This window comes from Mixophyes fleayi, chromosome 1, assembly GCF_038048845.1.
Source record: "Mixophyes fleayi isolate aMixFle1 chromosome 1, aMixFle1.hap1, whole genome shotgun sequence".
Taxonomy (NCBI): domain Eukaryota; kingdom Metazoa; phylum Chordata; class Amphibia; order Anura; family Limnodynastidae; genus Mixophyes; species Mixophyes fleayi.
Window position 1 is genome coordinate 142454352 of NC_134402.1, and position 19128 is coordinate 142473479.

The following is a 19128-nucleotide window of genomic DNA, read 5'->3' on the forward strand; positions in this document are numbered from 1 at the left end:
AGCAGCGCTGTGAATACTAAATTATATCTTTGTATGTCTGTGGAATCAGACTGTGGACCCTTTCTGCCACTCTGGAATATGAGTAGTAGACAGTGCCGTAAACATACAATTGTATTTTTTCTCCAATGAGTTTTTCTCCTACGAGTTTTGTCTCCACCTAGCTCAGGTGGATTAATTAACCTACAGAGCTACTCTGATAATGTTCTTTTCTCCATCTGCTATCTTACATGGTATGAGAAGCTATAAAAAGTTTAGAACTTTATGAGAAAAGTAACTAAATTCATATTCGTTCAACGGATAATGAAATATCATGTTGAATATTAAACTTGTGGCATATTTTGTGTTAAATTGCACTGCACAATCCCAGAAACACCAGACAACGTAAGTGTATGCAATTCATCTTCAAGTGTAAAGGACACTTACAACAGCCTAAGATTTAATGGGTGGAATGGGGAGTGTAAGGGGCATATTGTTAGGATCGCAGCTATTGATAAGCCTTGAGAACCGGACTAGTAGAGGACTTCACCGTTAGCAGCCGCCTTTCCCATAGAACTGTATACGTTTAACGGTACTCAGATGCCCCCAGGACTTATCTCTATGGTAGTAGAAGCTTATCAGGATGGCTGCAGCACTAGATAGATTAACTGGAAGAATGGAGCTGGAGTTTAGACTTTCAAGCGGGTCCGTAGCCAGAAGAAAGGTCATGGTACAGGTCAGAGGTCAAGCCTGGCAGCTAATAAGCAGGTCCACTATTCAGGTCGAAGATCAAGGTCACAAGCAGAGAATCGAGATCCAATATCCAGGCAAATGGTCAGGGAAATAGGCAATCAGGCAATGTCCAAAAGTTCAGGCAAGGACACAACAGAGAATCAATCAGGAAATGTCAGGAAACAAAGCAGGTTAGCAACACACAGGCAGTGGATGCTATAACTGGCAAATTCCCCAACTGTTACGACCCAACTCAATAATGTCTGGCAAATCTATAAATTAGAACATATCAGTAGCTTACGCCATGACCATCTCAATCAACTTCTGACTACATGGCTGTCCTGGACTGTATATTTTGACTCTGAAACTTGGCTTGCATAATTCCTTCTTTTGACTAGTCCTAAGAACTCGACTCATTTCCCTCTTCACACCTTCTCAACTCATTCTCACACCATCCCCTTCCCCAACAGACCCATGTTACCCTCCTCCTCTCCTCTTGGTGCAACCACAAGATCTTACCCTAACGTCAGTTTAGACTTAACCATCATGCAATACCATCTAGGAGGCGTGTGATTGGCTCCATATTCTGCAGCAGGACAACAACCTTAAACATACAGCTAATGTCATTTTTGAGCAAGACTACATCCACAGAAGATCTGTAGTTAGTTCTCCAAGATGTTTGGAACAACCTCCCTGCTGAATTCTTTCAAAAACTTTGTGCAAGTGTACCTAGAAGAATTGATGCATTGATGCTATTTTGAAGGCATAGGGTGGTCACACCAAATATTTATTTAATTTAGATTTCTCTTCTGTTCATTCACTTTCCATTTTGTTAATTGATAAAAAATAAACTATTAATACTTCTATTTTTGAAAGCATTCATACTTTGAAGCATTTTTTTCACAGATGCCTAAAACTTTTGCACAGTATTACTATAATCTGATTCTCGCCTATATATTTCTGATATTATCTGTACCAACTAGAATGCACTGTCATGATGACTTGTTTCTGAATTTGCACCCTTCATTTTTGTCCTACACCCTTACTATTTCCTTCTGTAACCCCTTGCTTTTCTCAAATTTACAAAAACTCAATAAAATAATGTTTTAAAAAATAAATAAATACATTTTATGTACAGTATATATTAAATAAACATTCTGATAAATGTATTTAATGAAAAATTAAGAAATAAAAAAGATGTTTTTTAATGAATGACTTCATTATTAACAGGTAACAATTACTGAAAACTTTTTTTTTTCTGTGCGATCTGATGGGACATTATATTAAACATATGTATTCTATGTATCCAGGAGTGTGTTGTGTTAATTTCAATAAAGTGTCATATAAACAGAGCACACCTAGACCTGTATTCAGCAAAAGATGTTTCTTCAGTTGAATACAGATGTGAGTACACCTGAAGTACAAGCATTTTTTAAAAACATTCACAATAAGTTTTACGTGCCTTAATGAATCAGGCCCTTTGGGTTTCTTTCCTTTGTACACAATGGGGGGGATATACCAGACTGCACAAGACTACAGTTAATCATTACTGCAATTTAAATTCTGCCTTGAATTGCCTTAAAGACTTTGCTATATATTTTAAACATTTTTCAGACAGAAGACTATAATTGTTAAATGCAGCAAGAATATTTTTTTTTTTTATGATGACAGTGTATATTGTTTTAAAAGTACATAATATCCTTATAATTATATTACATATAGCTCTGATGCATTATTATCTCGCTGGCTATGAAGTGTAGTATGATAGTCAATCCAATACTGTTTGTATGACTCTTTCACTGACTGTATGGCAATACACTTTAATCCATATATTGTATTTCTTTCCATTTTTTTTAAATAGATATTTTATGGAAAATACTTAAAAATAATTCGATTTCCAGATATTTTTCATGAACACAAATGTTTTCAGTCATGTTCAACTGGACCAGCACCACTTGGGCGATTCCATTATTAAGATCATGCCTTACAATAAATGGAATATATTTTGGAAAGCTAAGAGGACTGTAAGCTCTATACAAAATGAGTTATGGCTTTCTTCTCTTTTTAAGGGTAGACTTTGACAAGCATTATTACATTACAGTTCCTTCACTAGATTCGTTGTAATTGTAAGCTATTAGCAGAGTTATGGTGAATTCCATTTTTATTTCACCAAAATGCGTTTTTACCTGTTGAAGGAGGTCTAGTCCACTCTTTTCATTCTGCCACTGTTGGAATTTTTGAAGAGCTTCATCCACACTGATAATTCCCAATTTTACTTTCTCTTGTAGCAATATGAGCTCATCTTGCCCACTAGCTACACACTGCTGCGGTGGAACATAGGCCTCAGGTTTGGCCATATGCACTTTGTCTGCAAACAATAAATTGGTAACATAGAGTGCTTATTAATGTCTCTATCAATCAGCTTTATAACACTACAAACTGCTTAAATAGTTAATAATGTGGCTCAATTGTAATGATTCAGTTACTATAATGATGATTTAATTAGTTTTTAGCTGGTTTTCCAGATGATGCTATCTTGAGCATATTCATCATCATCATCATCATCATCATCATCAACAACCTAAAGACTAAATGGACAATTGGAACATGACACTCCATTTTATTAACTTTTGGTAAAGTTGTTATTCCTAGAGAATCATTGTTACCAGTACCAGCAGTACTGAATAGCTCTAGAAGTTTGAGGCCTCAGGCTTCTGTCTATAAGTTGAGGAAGGGGGTTTATTAACAGATTTGACCTGATGTGGAGTTGAACATGCTCCATTTGCATACCAGAGATTAAGAAAATTTGCATAGCGCATACCCACAAAGAGAGTGTATATATATCTGTGCATGGAAAATTGGGTGCATCTGACAGTCCTTACAACTGGAGACATATATGCCTGTCAGGAGCCACATATTTTGCACTGCTAGAAGGTAAGTACAAATACACGCTGTAGATGATGACTGTCACTACCAGTAGCTAGCTGCTTCTGATTGGAGTTTGCAGGTTCCCTTCTGAAGGTGATAAATAGGTTTCTTCATTGACCGTGCATACACACGTGGACAAATTGGTTGGTACACACTACACGAAAAAAGAAAAACCCATATTTTTCTCACAAGTAACTTGAAATTAACAAAAGTAATTGGCATTCATCACTGCTTATTCCCTATTTAACAGAAATGTAATTGAATTTTGATTCAACAAAATATTTTAAATAATGAAGCAAATGAAAAAGGCATGTCCAAACATGATGGGACCTGTGAATGAATGGGTTTACTTTGCCATCTAGTGTGTTGGGGAAGGGATCTTCTTACACATTTTAACTGGGTTGCTGTCATATGCCGGGTCTTCGGTATCGCAAAACAGAGTGTCGGCTCACTTAATTCTCCGCCGGCGTCCTCTTCCCCCATGGCCGGGCGCCATCTTAGTTGCAGCTCTGCGAATGCGCAGATCCGATTTCTCTTTAAACTTTGCCTGTCGTCCTATTTGTCCTCTATATCCTTCCTACTATTTAAGGAACCATCCCCCTTTCCTCAGTGCCTGTTCTTTTGGTTATTTACCTGTCCAGAGAAGGCTGTGTTTCTCTTTCCCTCTACCATTCCAGTGGTAATATCCTGCGGTCCGCAGATCATCTCCACTCCGCCATTCCAGTGGTAATATCCTGCAGTCCGTAGATCATCTCCTCTGCCATTCCAGAGTTAATATCCTGCAGTCTGTAGATTATCTAATCTGCCATTCCAGTGGTAATATCCTGCAGGTCGCAGATCATCTCCTCCGCCATTCCAGTGGTAATATCCTGCAGTCCGCAGATCATCTCCTCCACCATTCCAGTGGTAATATTTTGCAGTTCGCAGATCATCTCCTCCACCATTCCAGTGGTAATATTCTGCAGTCTGCAGATCATCGCTAACTACCATTTCCAGTGGTATTCTCTGCAGTCCGCAGATCATCACAAAAACCTCCCCTTTCCAGTGGTAATACTCTACAGCCGCAGACCGACCGTGTACTTACCCTTTAGCCATCTGCCATTTTGTTGCCCGTTTCCCGCTGATCTTGCCAAATATTCCCTAGAGGGCCGCGACCTGCATAGTGGAAGCAGCTAAACCCATACCTTCTTGAGAGGGTCACTGGAGAAGACCAGCCGCTACGTTAGAGTCCGTGCCTCTAGTAAGAGTAGCACTAAAATTAGCAGATCAAGGTTCGAGAATCCTAAACACCCGTGACAGTTACTTTCTCACCGTCAGTAACCGACTGTTAGGGAATACTCCTTCTGGTGTCACATGCCACCAGACACTCGCCGACTTACGAATGCCAATTGCGCAATAGTTGTTTGGCTTCTACCACCAGGCTTCTTCACAGGCAACTGGAACTGTTAACTTCTGGGTAGCTGGTATAGCTGCTGCAGCACCTCTTTGCTGTGGGCTGGCTGGTACCTCTTGACCACTTACTTTGGATCAGGACTCCTGGGTAGCTGGCAGAACATTGATACAAAGACACTGGGTTCAATGCAGGACAGCAGGGTAACGGATTAGAGTGTAAGCTCTTATCTGTTGGTTAACAGGATAAAGCAGGTAATAGGCATCAGGCAGAATCTTCAGTGATGTTTGTTGCTCAAGGGTCGTAGTAGTAATATTCCAGATGTACAGATGGTATATACATTCCATGGTCAACAGGGTTCATTATATACAGTTTTTTAGACCTAACTTGGCAGGAGGTAACCCAGCCTCCTCCCCCTTTAACCAATCCAGGCTGATTCATGCACCCTGCATGTGAATCAGCCGAGTGAGTTTTAACACCTTTAGCACTGCTGTTAGTGGCAGGAGGAAGTGTACTTTTCCCCTGTCCATGAGCTGCCAGGGCGAGGGGGACTCAACCTAATCTCCACACCTGGTGCCAGGATGTCTATGGCAGTAGATTTTTCTTTTAAATCTCCTGCCTAAAAACACTTCTAGGGACCCTGACTCGGCTCTGGCTCTATACCCTGGATGAAATTTGCTGTAGGGCTAAGGCGGCTAGATCTCGGTGCAGCAGTCCCCAGTCTGTCTCTTTTGGAGCTCTCTGAGCTCCAGTATGGGGCTCAGCTTGCTGGGTCCCCCAGGAGATGCTGCATCTCATGGATTCCTTTGAATCCAGGAGGCTACACTGCAAGACTCTCTAGCAGCCAGTGCAAGTTGGCTGCCAAGGGGATCAAATCTGCAGTGGCTCCCTTGGCTGCTCCTGCAGCCACCACTGGACCACAAGGGACCCGGTAATTTAACCGCTCTGGCACCAGGTATTAACTTTCTAAAGGACATTTAAAGATCTCCGGACCCGGCCGCAGGACTTTTAACCTAGTAATTTGTTGCACAACCTATAGCGACAATCACTGCTATCTTAATGAGACTTCTGCACCTATCAACAGGTAGTTTTCCCCACTCTTCCTGATCAAACTGCTGCAGCTGTCTCAGGCTTGATGGGTGCTTTCTCCAGACTGCATAGTTCGGCTCTATCCATAGATGTTCGATAGAATTCAGATCAGGGACCAAAGAAAGCCACTTCAGATTAGTCCAATGTTTTGTTCTTATCCATTCTTGGGTACTTTTAGCTGTGTGTTTTGGGTCATTATTCTGCCACTGAGACAGAGCTTTCCGACATTGGGCAGTATGTTTTGCTTCAGAATGCCTTTATAGTCTTGAAATTTAAATATGCCCTGCGCAAATTCAAGGCACCCCATGCCAGATGCAGTAAAGTAGCCCCAAAACATAACCGAGTCGACTCCATGTTTCACAGTAGATATGGGGGTAAATGTATCAAAGTTGCCTTTACAAGCCATCGCCACTTTAAAATTTAGCTGCAAAGACGCCGATCTCCCGCGAGATGAAAAAACCGGACTTTGATACATTTACACCATGGTGTTCTATTCTTTGAAAGCTTAAATTTTTTCTGTGGATATAGAGTTGATGTGACTTCCAAAAAAGCTCCAGTTTTGACTCATCTGTCCAAAGGACGTTCTCCCAGCAGCATTATGACTTGTCCATATGCATTTTAGCAAATTCCAGTCTGGCTTTTTTAAGTTGTTCTTTCAAAAGTGGAGTCCTCCTGGGTCTTCTTCCATGGAGCCCACAGTCACTCTAAAAGCATTGGAAGGTGCAAACAGAAACTGATGTGCCCTCGACCTTGGAGTACAGTTTGTATCTCTTTGGAAATTTCCCTTGGCTCTTCTATCATTCTCACTATCCCTCTGTTTAAACTGGGGTCAATTTTCCTCTTGCAGTCGCATCCAGGGAGGTTGGCAACAGTCCCATGGACTTCTGAATAATATTTGCAACTGTAGCCACAGGAACATCCAGCTGCTTGGGGATGGTCTTGTAGCCTTTACCTTTTACATGCTTGTCTATAATGTTCTCTCTGATCTCCTTAGACAACTCTCTCCTTTGCTTTCTCTGGTCCATGTTCAGTGTGGTGCATACAATGACCAGAAGATTGAAGACATGTGTGATGCTAATCCAAGCATGCACTTAGTTTGAAATATCACTATAATACAATTACCGTATTTATAATCTTTTCTAAGGGATACCAACAAATATGTCCAGGCCTTTTAGAATATCTTTGGAGAATCGGAAATAATTAATCTCATTCCACAGTTTCCTTGCTTTATTCTATAACATACCAAAAGCATGCAGGTATACATAAAACAATAACTTTTAATTTCATCATCTTTCAGGGGGAATGAGGTATCTTTTCAATGAGCTGTAAGGTTACCAACAAATTTGTTCATGCGGGCGTATTTTAAAAATATTTGACATCATATTGTGTGTGATGAGACATCACTGAGAGTGTGGAAATATCAGCACATGCAAAGTGGTGACATTTTATTTATATACAAAAGTACCTGCTAAACCTATTGGTTTCTTTTCACATCAAACGGCATTTTCAAACTGATAGATCGCAAACCTCAATTCCGTTTTTGTGACCTGGATCCATACAAACAGTGTAATGTATGAAGCGACGATTTATAAAACTGCACAAAAACAAATTAACAGTTTTTGTAGCCATTGTTCTCATTGTTGGCATTTTAGCAATACACTTTTCAGCTGTAAGTTACGCACCATACTCTAAATTCATGCAATTTGACCAATCTCAGCAGAGTATGGTGCCTAATTTACAGATGAAAAGTGTATTGCTAAAATGCCACAAAGTAACCGCAAAAATATGTTTAGACCCATCAGCACCAGAAAGTAAACTGGAACCAGGCCTACGGGAATCACAAATATATGCCTCCTAAAGGACAGTTCTTAAAGTTACATGTCGGTCAAAATTCAGTGCATATACAAAGTGTTAAATGAGGAGTGAATGTTTTTTGCTGTTACGATTCGCTTCTCCCAACTGCGGCGGCTTCTAGTGTATCTCAGCGCTGCGTCCCATTGCTATGACGACTGGGATGTCCCAGCCGTCTCCTAGGGAACCACGGGAATGCTGTGTGTAGAAGCGCTGCGTCCCGGCATTAGGGGGCAGCCGGGCATGTGCACTATTGACAATTAGAATAATTATTCATTAGCCCACAGGGGCACACCATATTAATTATAAACCTTCTGTGGGTGATTACAGGGCTGATGCCCTGACGCTCTGATTGGGCCATGTCACTATTAAGGCAGGGAGAGTTTAGCCTCCCTGCTGGTTATAGAGTTTATGTGCTGCACTATTGCTGATCAACTCTGCTCTTTGTTATCTTGTGGATTCTCTGCTTCCGACCTGATTCCTTTTGTGATCTTTAGCTTGACTTTGACCCTGTTTGAATGCTGATTGCCCCTGTCCTCTGCCTGCTTATTGGATTAACCCTGTCTGCTACCTGCCCTTACGTTTGGCCTGTCCCTCAGTTTTCTTGCACGCTACTGACCCTTGACCTCTGGCCTGTCTCTGGGACCTGCCTCCAGTATTCAGGTTTCCTACACCCTGTGCTACGGTTATACTAATAAGACTTTACTACCCTAGAGTTTAAGTACCTCCGAACAATATCAGTTCTACGGGAAAGGCAGATCTAAAGGTGAAGACCTCTATTAGCCTGGTTCGAAAAGCTTTTCTAGTAGCCGTAGTCCTAACATTTGCATGTTGGTCTTTGTGTTTGATAACTGCATCCAATTTCTGGCAGTTTTAAAATATCATAATAAATAAAAAAAAAGGGTGTGGGAGAAAACGAATAAAACTAAAATAAAGGCAAACTAATCCACTTTTCCCCCTCTATATCTGTTTAAAGTAAATGTATTAATATATTCTTGCTATAGGATTTTATATAGTTACTAGAAGTTTTAAATAAGTTTATATACACAAGTTATCATGAAGTAGACTGCTGCTGCCTTTTCCTTATTCAAAAGTCCTGTCATTTCCTCCCAAAGCCCTCTTGTCAAACTCACACATGTGAGAAAATCCCCCTCAGTACAACAGTTTGGAGGCAGCACCTCGTGGAGAAGTATGACATCATTGTCTGTGTGGTGTGACATCATTGAGAGTATGGAAATATCAGCACACGCAAAGTGGAAGCAGCCATTGTATTGATGGGGGGTTAATTATGGCCATGAAATTGCCATAATCTGGATCTGACCAGTTACGAAAAATAACTAATGACTTTTCTGATCTCTAGTACTTACAGGTTACTGGTATACTTAAATTGGTTTTGAGATTATCTTTATGATAAAACTAAGATTAAATAGTGAAGTTTTTATGTGCTAACCTGTGTATTTAACCAGGAAAGTTGCCATATTTTTTTATTGTATTCTCTACAGAACGTCTTTTCTTGGGACCATCATATAACTGAACAAATATGAGGTAAAACTCTATAATTCTTATAACCTTGAATACCGAACATGACAAATTGAGAAATTCTTCTGGAATCAGTCAGTGCATATATACATTGAAAATAATGTTGCTAACAGTCAGAATTTTTCATTTTAGCATTCTCTCAGAGTTTAAAGCTTTATAAAACCCCACATTTCAGCTTCGAAGTGACATCTTTTGCCATTCATGGTCTATTGGTTTTTAGATATTCTTACAGTGTGTCTTTGCATTTAAATTCTAATTAAGTATAAGGGGTTCTCAGGGGAAATGTAGATGTTAGAGCTCCAGGGGAACATGTAAATGTCTCTTTAGTCAACGTCTAGCAGGTTACTCTTACTATCTTGATTTTTTTTTTTCACATTTGGAACTATCTGTATTGCGTGGAAGATTCCATAGCATAATGATCGCCTTAACACAGTGCATTCAATAATTGTCCCGCAAGTGCCATTGTTATGTCACAAGTTTGCTTGCAGACTGATGTACCTATTTTTACAGAAATGCACTAGGGAAAACGTTTCAAAATGTTACATGACTCTGTCTAGCATCTGCAAATATTAAATATCAATTGAATGAGCTGGCGGGCATCAAGATTGTGCATATTCTTAATTATGCACAGGGCTTTTAAGCCAATCAAAATTATCTGAAATCCACACCACCTGGGATATAGAAGGTTTAATAATTAAATGTTAAGATATAGGGACAAGAAATCTGGCAAACAAGGTGCAATGCAAATAGATATGTGCACATAAACAAACTAATGTATAGAAAAAGAGAAAATTCTAAATATTCAACACTTGAAAGCAGTCCCCTGACTATCAGGAATTATGTGTAACTTGAGCCAGAAACAAGCACACATTACTGGGAGAAAAATGAAAAAGTTTAAATTAGTAACTGGAATGGGTGAAATCATATGATAGTAGGCTATGCATTTTAAGAATATATTTTACTATTTTCGGATGCACTAGCATGCCCCAGGGGTAGTGGTATTTGTGTGAGTGGAGGCATGGGAAAGCAACCTTAGATCCAGACAAGAAAGTACTTGGGTAATGTTGCAGAAAAACAATATGTTAGGTAAGGGTGTGTCATACAGGTCAGGAGTAAATGGAGATTCTGGAGTCAACTAATGTTCCAATTAACGGAGTCCTGAGATGAGAATGGTCAGCTTTGGACACATGGGAAGAAGGTAGTACAGCTATCTGATGGCAGAAGAGCAGAAAGTAGATTCCTTACTTTGTGTAAGCCTGGACAATATTGCATGTGACAGACGCAGTGTCATGTAATAAGAGACAACACAATGGAGGCAATTAGGAAATCACAAACTGAGAGTAACATAGTCAAACAAGAAGGGTCCCTCAACAGCATGAGACGTCTGTCAAAGTGATGTGAAAAAATTGTGGTGTCAAATGTAGCTCTCTATGAAACTATATTCATTCACCCACCTTGTTATGTATTTCATTCCTTCTATTTTTATCCATGTACTCTGCTTTACATTCATCTCCTCGTGCCCCTCCTCACATATATATAGCAGTGGTACAACTTGCTGACGCAGACCACTGACTCCTGTTCCCTGTGACACCAGTTTCAAGTATCCTCTCACATAAGCAGTGGTACAACTTGCTATACGCAGACCACTGACTTCCCCGTTACCTACTTCACCTGGATTCCATTCCTTCACTATAGACAGCGGTACAACTTGCTATACGCAGACCGCTGACTCTCACTACCTCCTCGCTACTCCTGGACATTCCTCCTCACTATAGCAGTGGTACAACTTGCTATACGCAGACCACTGACTTTCCTCACGTTTCCTTGTCCATCTGGTTCCTCGTGTACATTCATCTACTCATTACCAGTTGCTGCTAGTCATAGACTTTCCTCGAGCATTCTCTCACCATCTGCTGTTTCTCCTGTTCCGTTGTCACCCTGCTAGCAGAGAACCATAGTACCAACTATATTACTCTGGTAAGTCCATCATCTGGTGATATCCTGGGCAAAGACTCCTAGTGCCCGTGACAGTAAGATCAGGCCATGACAGACCCAGGTCCGGAACCTACAGCTAAAGAGATGCTGCAGCATCTGGTTACCCGTATTGAACAACAGGATGTTCGCCAACAACATTTGCTGCAATGTTACCAGGCGTTAGCCTCCCAAAGAACGTCTGTGCAAAATATCACAGCTAATGTTGATGCTCCTGTGCCTTCCTCCGTTTCCCCAGTGCCATCCCAGGTGTCTACTGCTTCCACGCTTCACCTGCCTACTCCTTTAAAATATGATGGAGACCCCAAAACATGCAGGGGTTTTCTAAATCAATGCTCAGTTCATTTTGAGCTTCAACCTCACAATTTCTCTACTCATCGTTCCAGAGTGGCCTATCTCATTTCCTTGTTTTCCGGACAAGCTCTCACATGGGCTTCCCCTCTGTGGGAAAGAAATGATCCATTATTGCAAGATAGTGCCAAATTTATTTCCACGTTTCGAAGTGTATTTGATGAACCTGGTCGTGTTATTTCCGCTGCATCCAGCATCCTCCGTCTACGTCAGGGTTCTCATACTGTAGGCCAGTACGTCATTCAATTTCGGATATTAGCCTCTGAACTTCAGTGGAACACTGAAGCGTTAATTGCCGCCTTCTGGCAGGGGCTTTCTGATAAAATTAAAGATGCACTGACTACTCAAGAATTACCTACTTCTCTAGAGGATTTGATTTCTCTTTGCCATTGTGTAGACATGAGATTTCGTGAAAGAGAGTCTGAAAAAACAACTTCATTTAAAGCACCTCTTCGCTCAAGCCCTCAAGTTCGCCCAGTTTCATCTCCGGTGATACCCATGGAGATAGGTCGCTCCAAATTAACTTCAGAGGAGAAGGACCGAAGAGTAAAAAATAGACTTTGTATCTATTGTGCTGATTCTACTCATATGCTCAATTCATGCCCTAAAAAATCGGAAAATGCCAGGCCCTAACCAGTTCTGGAGAGGTGAAGTTAGGGTCCCTGGAGTCCTCTCCATGTTCTACGAAATTAAAAGTTTGTGCTTTTGATGTTACAGTTTCCTTTGCTACCAAATCCTTTAAGTCCCAAGCACTTATTGACTCTGGAGCTGCAGGAAATTTTATTTCGAAATCCCTCGTGAATCAATGGTCCCTACCAGTGATTACTTTGAAAATACCTATTACTGTGACTGCTATTGATGGATCACGCATAATTAATGGTCTCATTACCCAGAGTACGTCTCCAGTAACCCTTCAAATTGGTGTATTACACCAGGAAGAAATTTCATTTTTAATTCTTCCTGTCACTACCAGTCCTATTGTATTAGGCCTTCCATGGCTTCAACGTCACTCTCCTCAGATTGACTGGCACACTCCTCAAGTTACGTCTTGGGGGCCTGAATGTCATCATCGTTGCCTCTCTCAAGTCGTTCCTCTCAAAATACAGCAATCCTCCATTTCACCTTGTTCACCGGGACTTCCTCCTCAGTATGCTTCTTTTGCCGATGTATTTGATAAAACTCAGTCTGAACGTCTTCCTCCTCATCGTTCGTGGGACTGTCCAATTGATCTTCAACCTGGCAAGACTCCTCCCAGAGGACGTGTGTATCCACTTTCGTTACCTGAAACTCAAGCTACATCTGAATACATCCAAGAGAATCTCCAGCGAGGATTTATTCGACCTTCTACCTCTCCCGCTGGAGCAGGGTTTTTCTTCGTAAAAAAGAAGGATGGGTCATTACGCCCCTGCATAGATTTCCGTGGACTTAACGCCATAACTATCAAAAATCGGTATCCCATTCCATTAATTACTGAGTTATTTGATCGTATCAAGGGAGCCCGGATCTTTACCAAGTTGGATCTTCGTGGTGCCTACAATTTAATTCGAATCAGGTCCGGTGACGAATGGAAGACAGCTTTCAACACCAGAGACGGGCATTATGAATATTTAGTAATGCCCTTCGGGTTATGTAATGCCCCCGCTGTTTTCCAGGGTTTCATTAATGAGATCTTCCGGGACTTGTTATATGTTTGTGTCGTCGTCTATCTGGACGACATATTGATCTTTGCACAGGACCTGCCTTCTCATCATCAACATGTGGCAGAGGTCCTTTCCAGACTCTGAAAAAATTCATTATTCTGCAAGTTAGGAAAATGTTCATTCGAGTTGCCCCAGATTCCATTTCTGGGATATATTGTCTCCGGAGTTGGTCTTCAGATGGATCCAGAAAAGGTGAATGCTGTGTTACATTGGCCTCAGCCAACTACTCTTCGTGCAATTCAGCGTTTTTTAGGTTTTGCCAATTACTATAGACGCTTCATTCAAGATTTTTCCTCGATTGCATCTCCTATTGTGGCCTTAACTCGTAAAGGGGCCAATACTAAACAATGGTCCTCTGAGGCTCTTCAAGCCTTCCAGTTTCTCAAAGAGGCCTTCTCCTCTGCTCCTGTTCTTCGACAGCCTGATGTGACGCTTCCCTTCTTCCTAGAGGTAGATGCCTCTAATGTTGGTTTAGGAGCCATTCTCTCCCAAAGATCGGAGCAACAAAAATTCCATCCTTGTGCCTTTTACTCTCGGGGTCTTCTGCCTGCGGAGAAGAATTATACCATCGGGGACAAGGAGTTGCTGGCTATAAAAGTAGCATTAGAGGAATGGAGATATTTGTTGGAGGGAGCTCATCATCCTGTGACAATTTTTACTGATCATAAAAATTTGTCATATTTAAAGTCTGCTCAATGTTTGAATCCTCGTCAAGCAAGATGGTCTCTTTTCTTTTCTCGTTTTAAACTAATCATAACCTTCAAACCAGCTGCGAAAAATAAAAAAGCAGACGCCCTATCTCGAGCTTTTGTGACGTCCTCAGACATTGAAGATGGTCCCAACCACTCTATATTAGACCCCAAATGTGTTTCTCTGGCTGCTTCTTCCACTAAGGTGCTACCATTTGGGAGAACCCTCGTGCCTCCTGCTCTTAGGAAGAAAATCCTTTTGTGGTTTCACTCTTCTCGTTTTTCTGGACACTCTGGTGAACGCAAGACCTTTGAAATTCTTTCTCGAAGTTACTGGTGGCCTTCTATGAGGAAAGATGTCAAAGATTTTGTGGCTGCGTGTGATTTGTGTTCCCAGTTTAAGACTCCCCGCAGAACTCCAGCGGGTTTGCTTCAACCACTACCCATTCCTTCCAAGCCGTGGACCCATATTAGTATGGACTTTGTTACTGATCTTCCTCCTAGTAAAAAGTGCAATACTATTTGGGTAGTGGTGGACAGATTTTCGAAGATGGCACATTTCGTTCCTTTGACCGGTTTACCTTCTTCATCTACTCTGGCTGATTATTTCATCAAAGAAATCTTCCGTATTCATGGATGTCCTTCCGAGATTGTTTCAGATAGAGGAGTACAATTAGTTTCCAGATTCTGGCGGGCCCTCTGTAAGACCTTGGGTATCCGATTATCACTCTCATCCTCCTACCATCCTCAATCTAACGGACAAACCGAAAGGGTCAATCAAGATCTTGAGACTTTTATAAGGATGTTCTCTTCAGCCAACCAAGACAACTGGGTAGATTTGCTTCCATGGGCTGAATTCGCTCATAACAACATGTATCATGAGTCATCTTCTAAAACTCCATTCTTTGTGGTTTACGGTCACCATCCGTCTTTTCCGGAATTTCCTGCCCTCCCTCCCACCCAAGTTCCTGCTGTAGAGACTGTTTGTCAGACCTTCAAAAATATTTGGTCTCAGGTCAAAACCTGTTTAAAGAAAACATCTGCCAGATATAAGTCTTTTGCAGATAAAAAGAGACGGGCTATTCCACCACTGAAAACCGGAGATCGTGTTTGGTTATCAACCAAAAATATTTGTTTGAAGGTTCCATCTATGAAGTTCGCTCCTCATTTTATTGGTCCGTATAGGATCATTCAAGTGATAAATCCAGTTTGTTTCAAACTTCTACTACCTAAGAACCTTTGTATTTCCAATGCCTTCCATGTGTCTTTGCTCAAACCTCTTATCATCAACCGTTTCTCGGTCCCTCCTTCAGCACCTCGGCCAGTTCAAATTCATCAAGAGGAGGACTTTGAGATTACTCACATATTGGATGCAAAAAATTCACGAGGAGTTCTTCGTTTCCTCGTTCATTGGAAGGGCTTTGGTCCTGAGGAGCGGTCATGGATCAAAGCAGAAGATCTCAACGCTCCAGCTCTTCTTAAAAAGTTTTATTCCAAGTTTCCGGACAAACCCGGTTCCAGGTGTTCTGTGCCCACCTTTAAAAGGGGGGGTACTGTCACTCACCGGACTGTGAGTGCCATTTCCCGTGTGTTCAGGAACTGTGGCCGTCCGCCATCCTGATGGTCTGCGCATGTGCAGCCCTTATCAAACCTTCAGTACCTGTTGCTTTTAATTGATTGGATGATCAGGCAACCCTCCCTATTTAAACCACCTGTGATTATTACCTGGTTGCCTGATCTTGGAGTCTCATTCCCCATCAGCCTCTGAAGGTGTTCCTGTGTTCCTCGTGTATTCAGCTCCTGCTGATTCCTGTTTACTGCTATTGTGGTTTCCAGACCACTTCAACTCTCCTGTGTTCCTCGTGCCTGCACTCAGCTGATTCCTATCTGCTATTACTAACGGACTCCTGATCGTTTCAACTCTCCTGTATTCATCGTGCCTGCACTCAGCTGATTCCTATCCGCTGCCTCCGTTACTACTATAGAGTTCCTGTTCGTTTCAACTCTCCGGTATTCATCGTGCCTGCACTCAGCTGATTCCTATCCGCTGCCTCCGTTACTACTATAGAGTTCCTGTTCGTTTCAACTCTCCGGTATTCATCGTGCCTGCACTCAGCTGATTCCTATCCACTGCCTCCGTTACTACTACAGAGTTCCTGATCGTCTCAACGCTCCTGTGTTATCGTGTCAGCTCTCCGCCGCCTCCGTTACTACTACAGGGTTCCAGACCACCTCTACTCTCCCGTGTTCAGCGTGCCTTCTCTCCGCTGCCTCCACCACTACTACTGGATACCAGACAGCCTCAACTCTCCCGTGTTCTTCATGTTTCCAGTTCCACATACTACTGCTTCCTGAGTATTGCTTCGTTGATTCTGGATTACCTGCCGTGCGCTGCACCAACCTGATTACCGCTTCCACCCTCCAGTGGTCTCTTCTCCTGCCGGCCTTCAGCTGTTCAGGTATCCCTGCACGTCTCTCTGACAGCCTGCTCTCCTGAACCGCGGTATGCATACTTTCCATTGACTTTGCTTTTGTATTGCATATCCATCTGGACTGAGTTGTGTTCTCCTCCGGAGCCTCCTATCCACTGAAGCTATTGTTACCATTGACTTTGTTTCCTATTGCCTGGATACTTATTGTGACTTTGTATACTTCAAGCAGTGCTTGTCAGTTATCGTTGTATTGTGGATATCTTCGTGGGATCAAGTTCTGTGTGCCCCGTGTATACTCTGCTTTACATTCATCTCCTCATGCCCCTCCTCACATATATATAGCAGTGGTACAACTTGCTGACGCAGACCACTGACTCCTGTTCCCTGTGACACCAGTTTCAAGTATCCTCTCACATAAGCAGTGGTACAACTTGCTATACGCAGACCACTGACTTCCCCGTTACCTACTTCACCTGGATTCCATTCCTTCACTATAGACAGCGGTACAACTTGCTATACGCAGACCGCTGACTCTCACTACCTCCTCGCTACTCCTGGACATTCCTCCTCACTATAGCAGTGGTACAACTTGCTATACGCAGACCACTGACTTCCTCACGTTTCCTTGTCCATCTGGTTCCTCGTGTACATTCATCTACTCATTACCAGTTGCTGCTAGTCATAGACTTTCCTCGAGCATTCTCTCACCATCTGCTGTTTCTCCTGTTCCGTTGTCACCCTGCTACCAGAGAACCATAGTACCAACTATATTACTCTGGTAAGTCCATCATCTGGTGATATCCTGGGCAAAGACTCCTAGTGCCCGTGACAGTAAGATACAGATACCCTTCTAAGGTTTTTATACTGACCACTGTTTCTTACAGTTCATTGCTGGATCCCATCAGCTTTAAACCTGCCACTAATGACAGCTTATCATGAAGACTCCAGTTACTTAGTAAGCTACTCCTGCAAAGAGCAGCAATCAACAATGAGGTAAAATTGTAGGTATAATGTGCTGTTTGTAAGAGGATGTCGGCATACTTTTATACCTATAAAGCAACATATGTTGTATACATTATGAAATGCCCCTGTGACCCTGTTTATTAGGTGAAGCTCTACTATGTAACTTAAGGAGAGCTTTCGGAAGGCCTCATAGCTTAGAGGGACACATCAGGGTCTATGGAGGAAACTGTGATTTTAGAATAATCACAAGAGTTACTCCAGGCATTTTGTGAATCAGTGCAGGTTACGTGATACAATTAATAAAGGTTGACAGACACAATAATGAAATATGGGGCTTAAATTGTTTGAAACATTTATATCTCTGCAACTCCACTGGGCAGAACAGTGGCTCAGTGGTTAGCACTTCTGCCTCACAGCACTGGAGTCATGAGTTCAATTCCCGACCATGGCCTTATCTGTGTGGCGTTTGTATGTTCTCCCCGTGTTTGCGTGGGTTTCCTCCGGGTGCTCCGGTTTCCTCCCACACTCCAGAAACATACTGGTAGGTTAATTGGCTGCTATCAAATTGACCCTAGTCTCCCTGTCTGTGTGTGTGTATATGTTAGACTGTAAGCTCCAATGGGGCAGGGACTGATGTGTGCGAGTTCTCTGTACAGCGCTGCGGAATTAGTGGCGCTATATAAATAACTGATGATGATGATGATGAACTCCACGTCTGGACCTAATTAAGCAATTGTTCTGTTTCCTAGATTGCATTACTTCTTACTTAGGCTTAGCAAACTCTATTTTAAACTGAAATGTCTACTAGGTATGATGGCTTCTATAATACCTAGTGTATATCTCCAAGCACTCTGATTGCTGGATAGGACTGACCATTCACCAAAAAGAAAGCTAGGAGGTCCTAATATGCTGATTTTTAAGCATAGTGCTGGGAGCCATCTTCTGGATATGATGCCAAAAGCACTGTCCAGCATGCGGAGAGACTGTAGGAATGGTATGTTATCTATGTGAGGAGCGGCAGCACAGAATGACATGGATGTGCACATCGGCAGTAATCTTTCTACACTTAAGGGGGCAGTTGAAAGATGAGCCGCCTCTTCAATGTTCTTAACTAAGGCTTACATAATGTAGCCTTAAGTTATTCTATAACTGCCCCCTTAAGTGTAGAAAGATTACTGTCGGTGTGCACATCACCGTAAAAAGCCCTGTAACAGGGAATAGGAGCAGGTAATAAGTATGGATGAGATCTTGTGCAAAACGAAGGTGTATAGTTGGGAGATATTTTGAGACAAGTGAAGAGATGTATGTTGGTCCAGCAACAGCAGTGAGGAGATGTATAGTCGTTAGTATGCAATGTTTTTGTATAGTATAGTAGTCATTAGAGTTTAATCCTTTGTTGTATAAAAGTCACTAGAATGGCCTATTGTTTATCTGTCTGTTCGAATGAACTCTTTATGTTATTACAAGTTAACCCGTGCATGATACTCATGCATTCT

The 19128-nt window shown here is 41.9% G+C and overlaps 1 protein-coding gene across 5 annotated transcripts in view; it reads right to left on the reverse strand.

The window, feature by feature from the left end:
• The window catches only part of BANK1 (B cell scaffold protein with ankyrin repeats 1), a 348964-nt gene that overhangs the window by 19813 nt on the left and 310023 nt on the right, over positions 1 to 19128 (reverse strand). For all 5 annotated transcript variants that reach the window (XM_075201122.1, XM_075201104.1, XM_075201133.1 and 2 more), the window contains one exon: positions 2895 to 3076. In XM_075201122.1, the coding sequence (XP_075057223.1) occupies positions 2895 to 3076 (182 nt within the window). The remainder of the gene's footprint in view (positions 1 to 2894; positions 3077 to 19128) is intronic.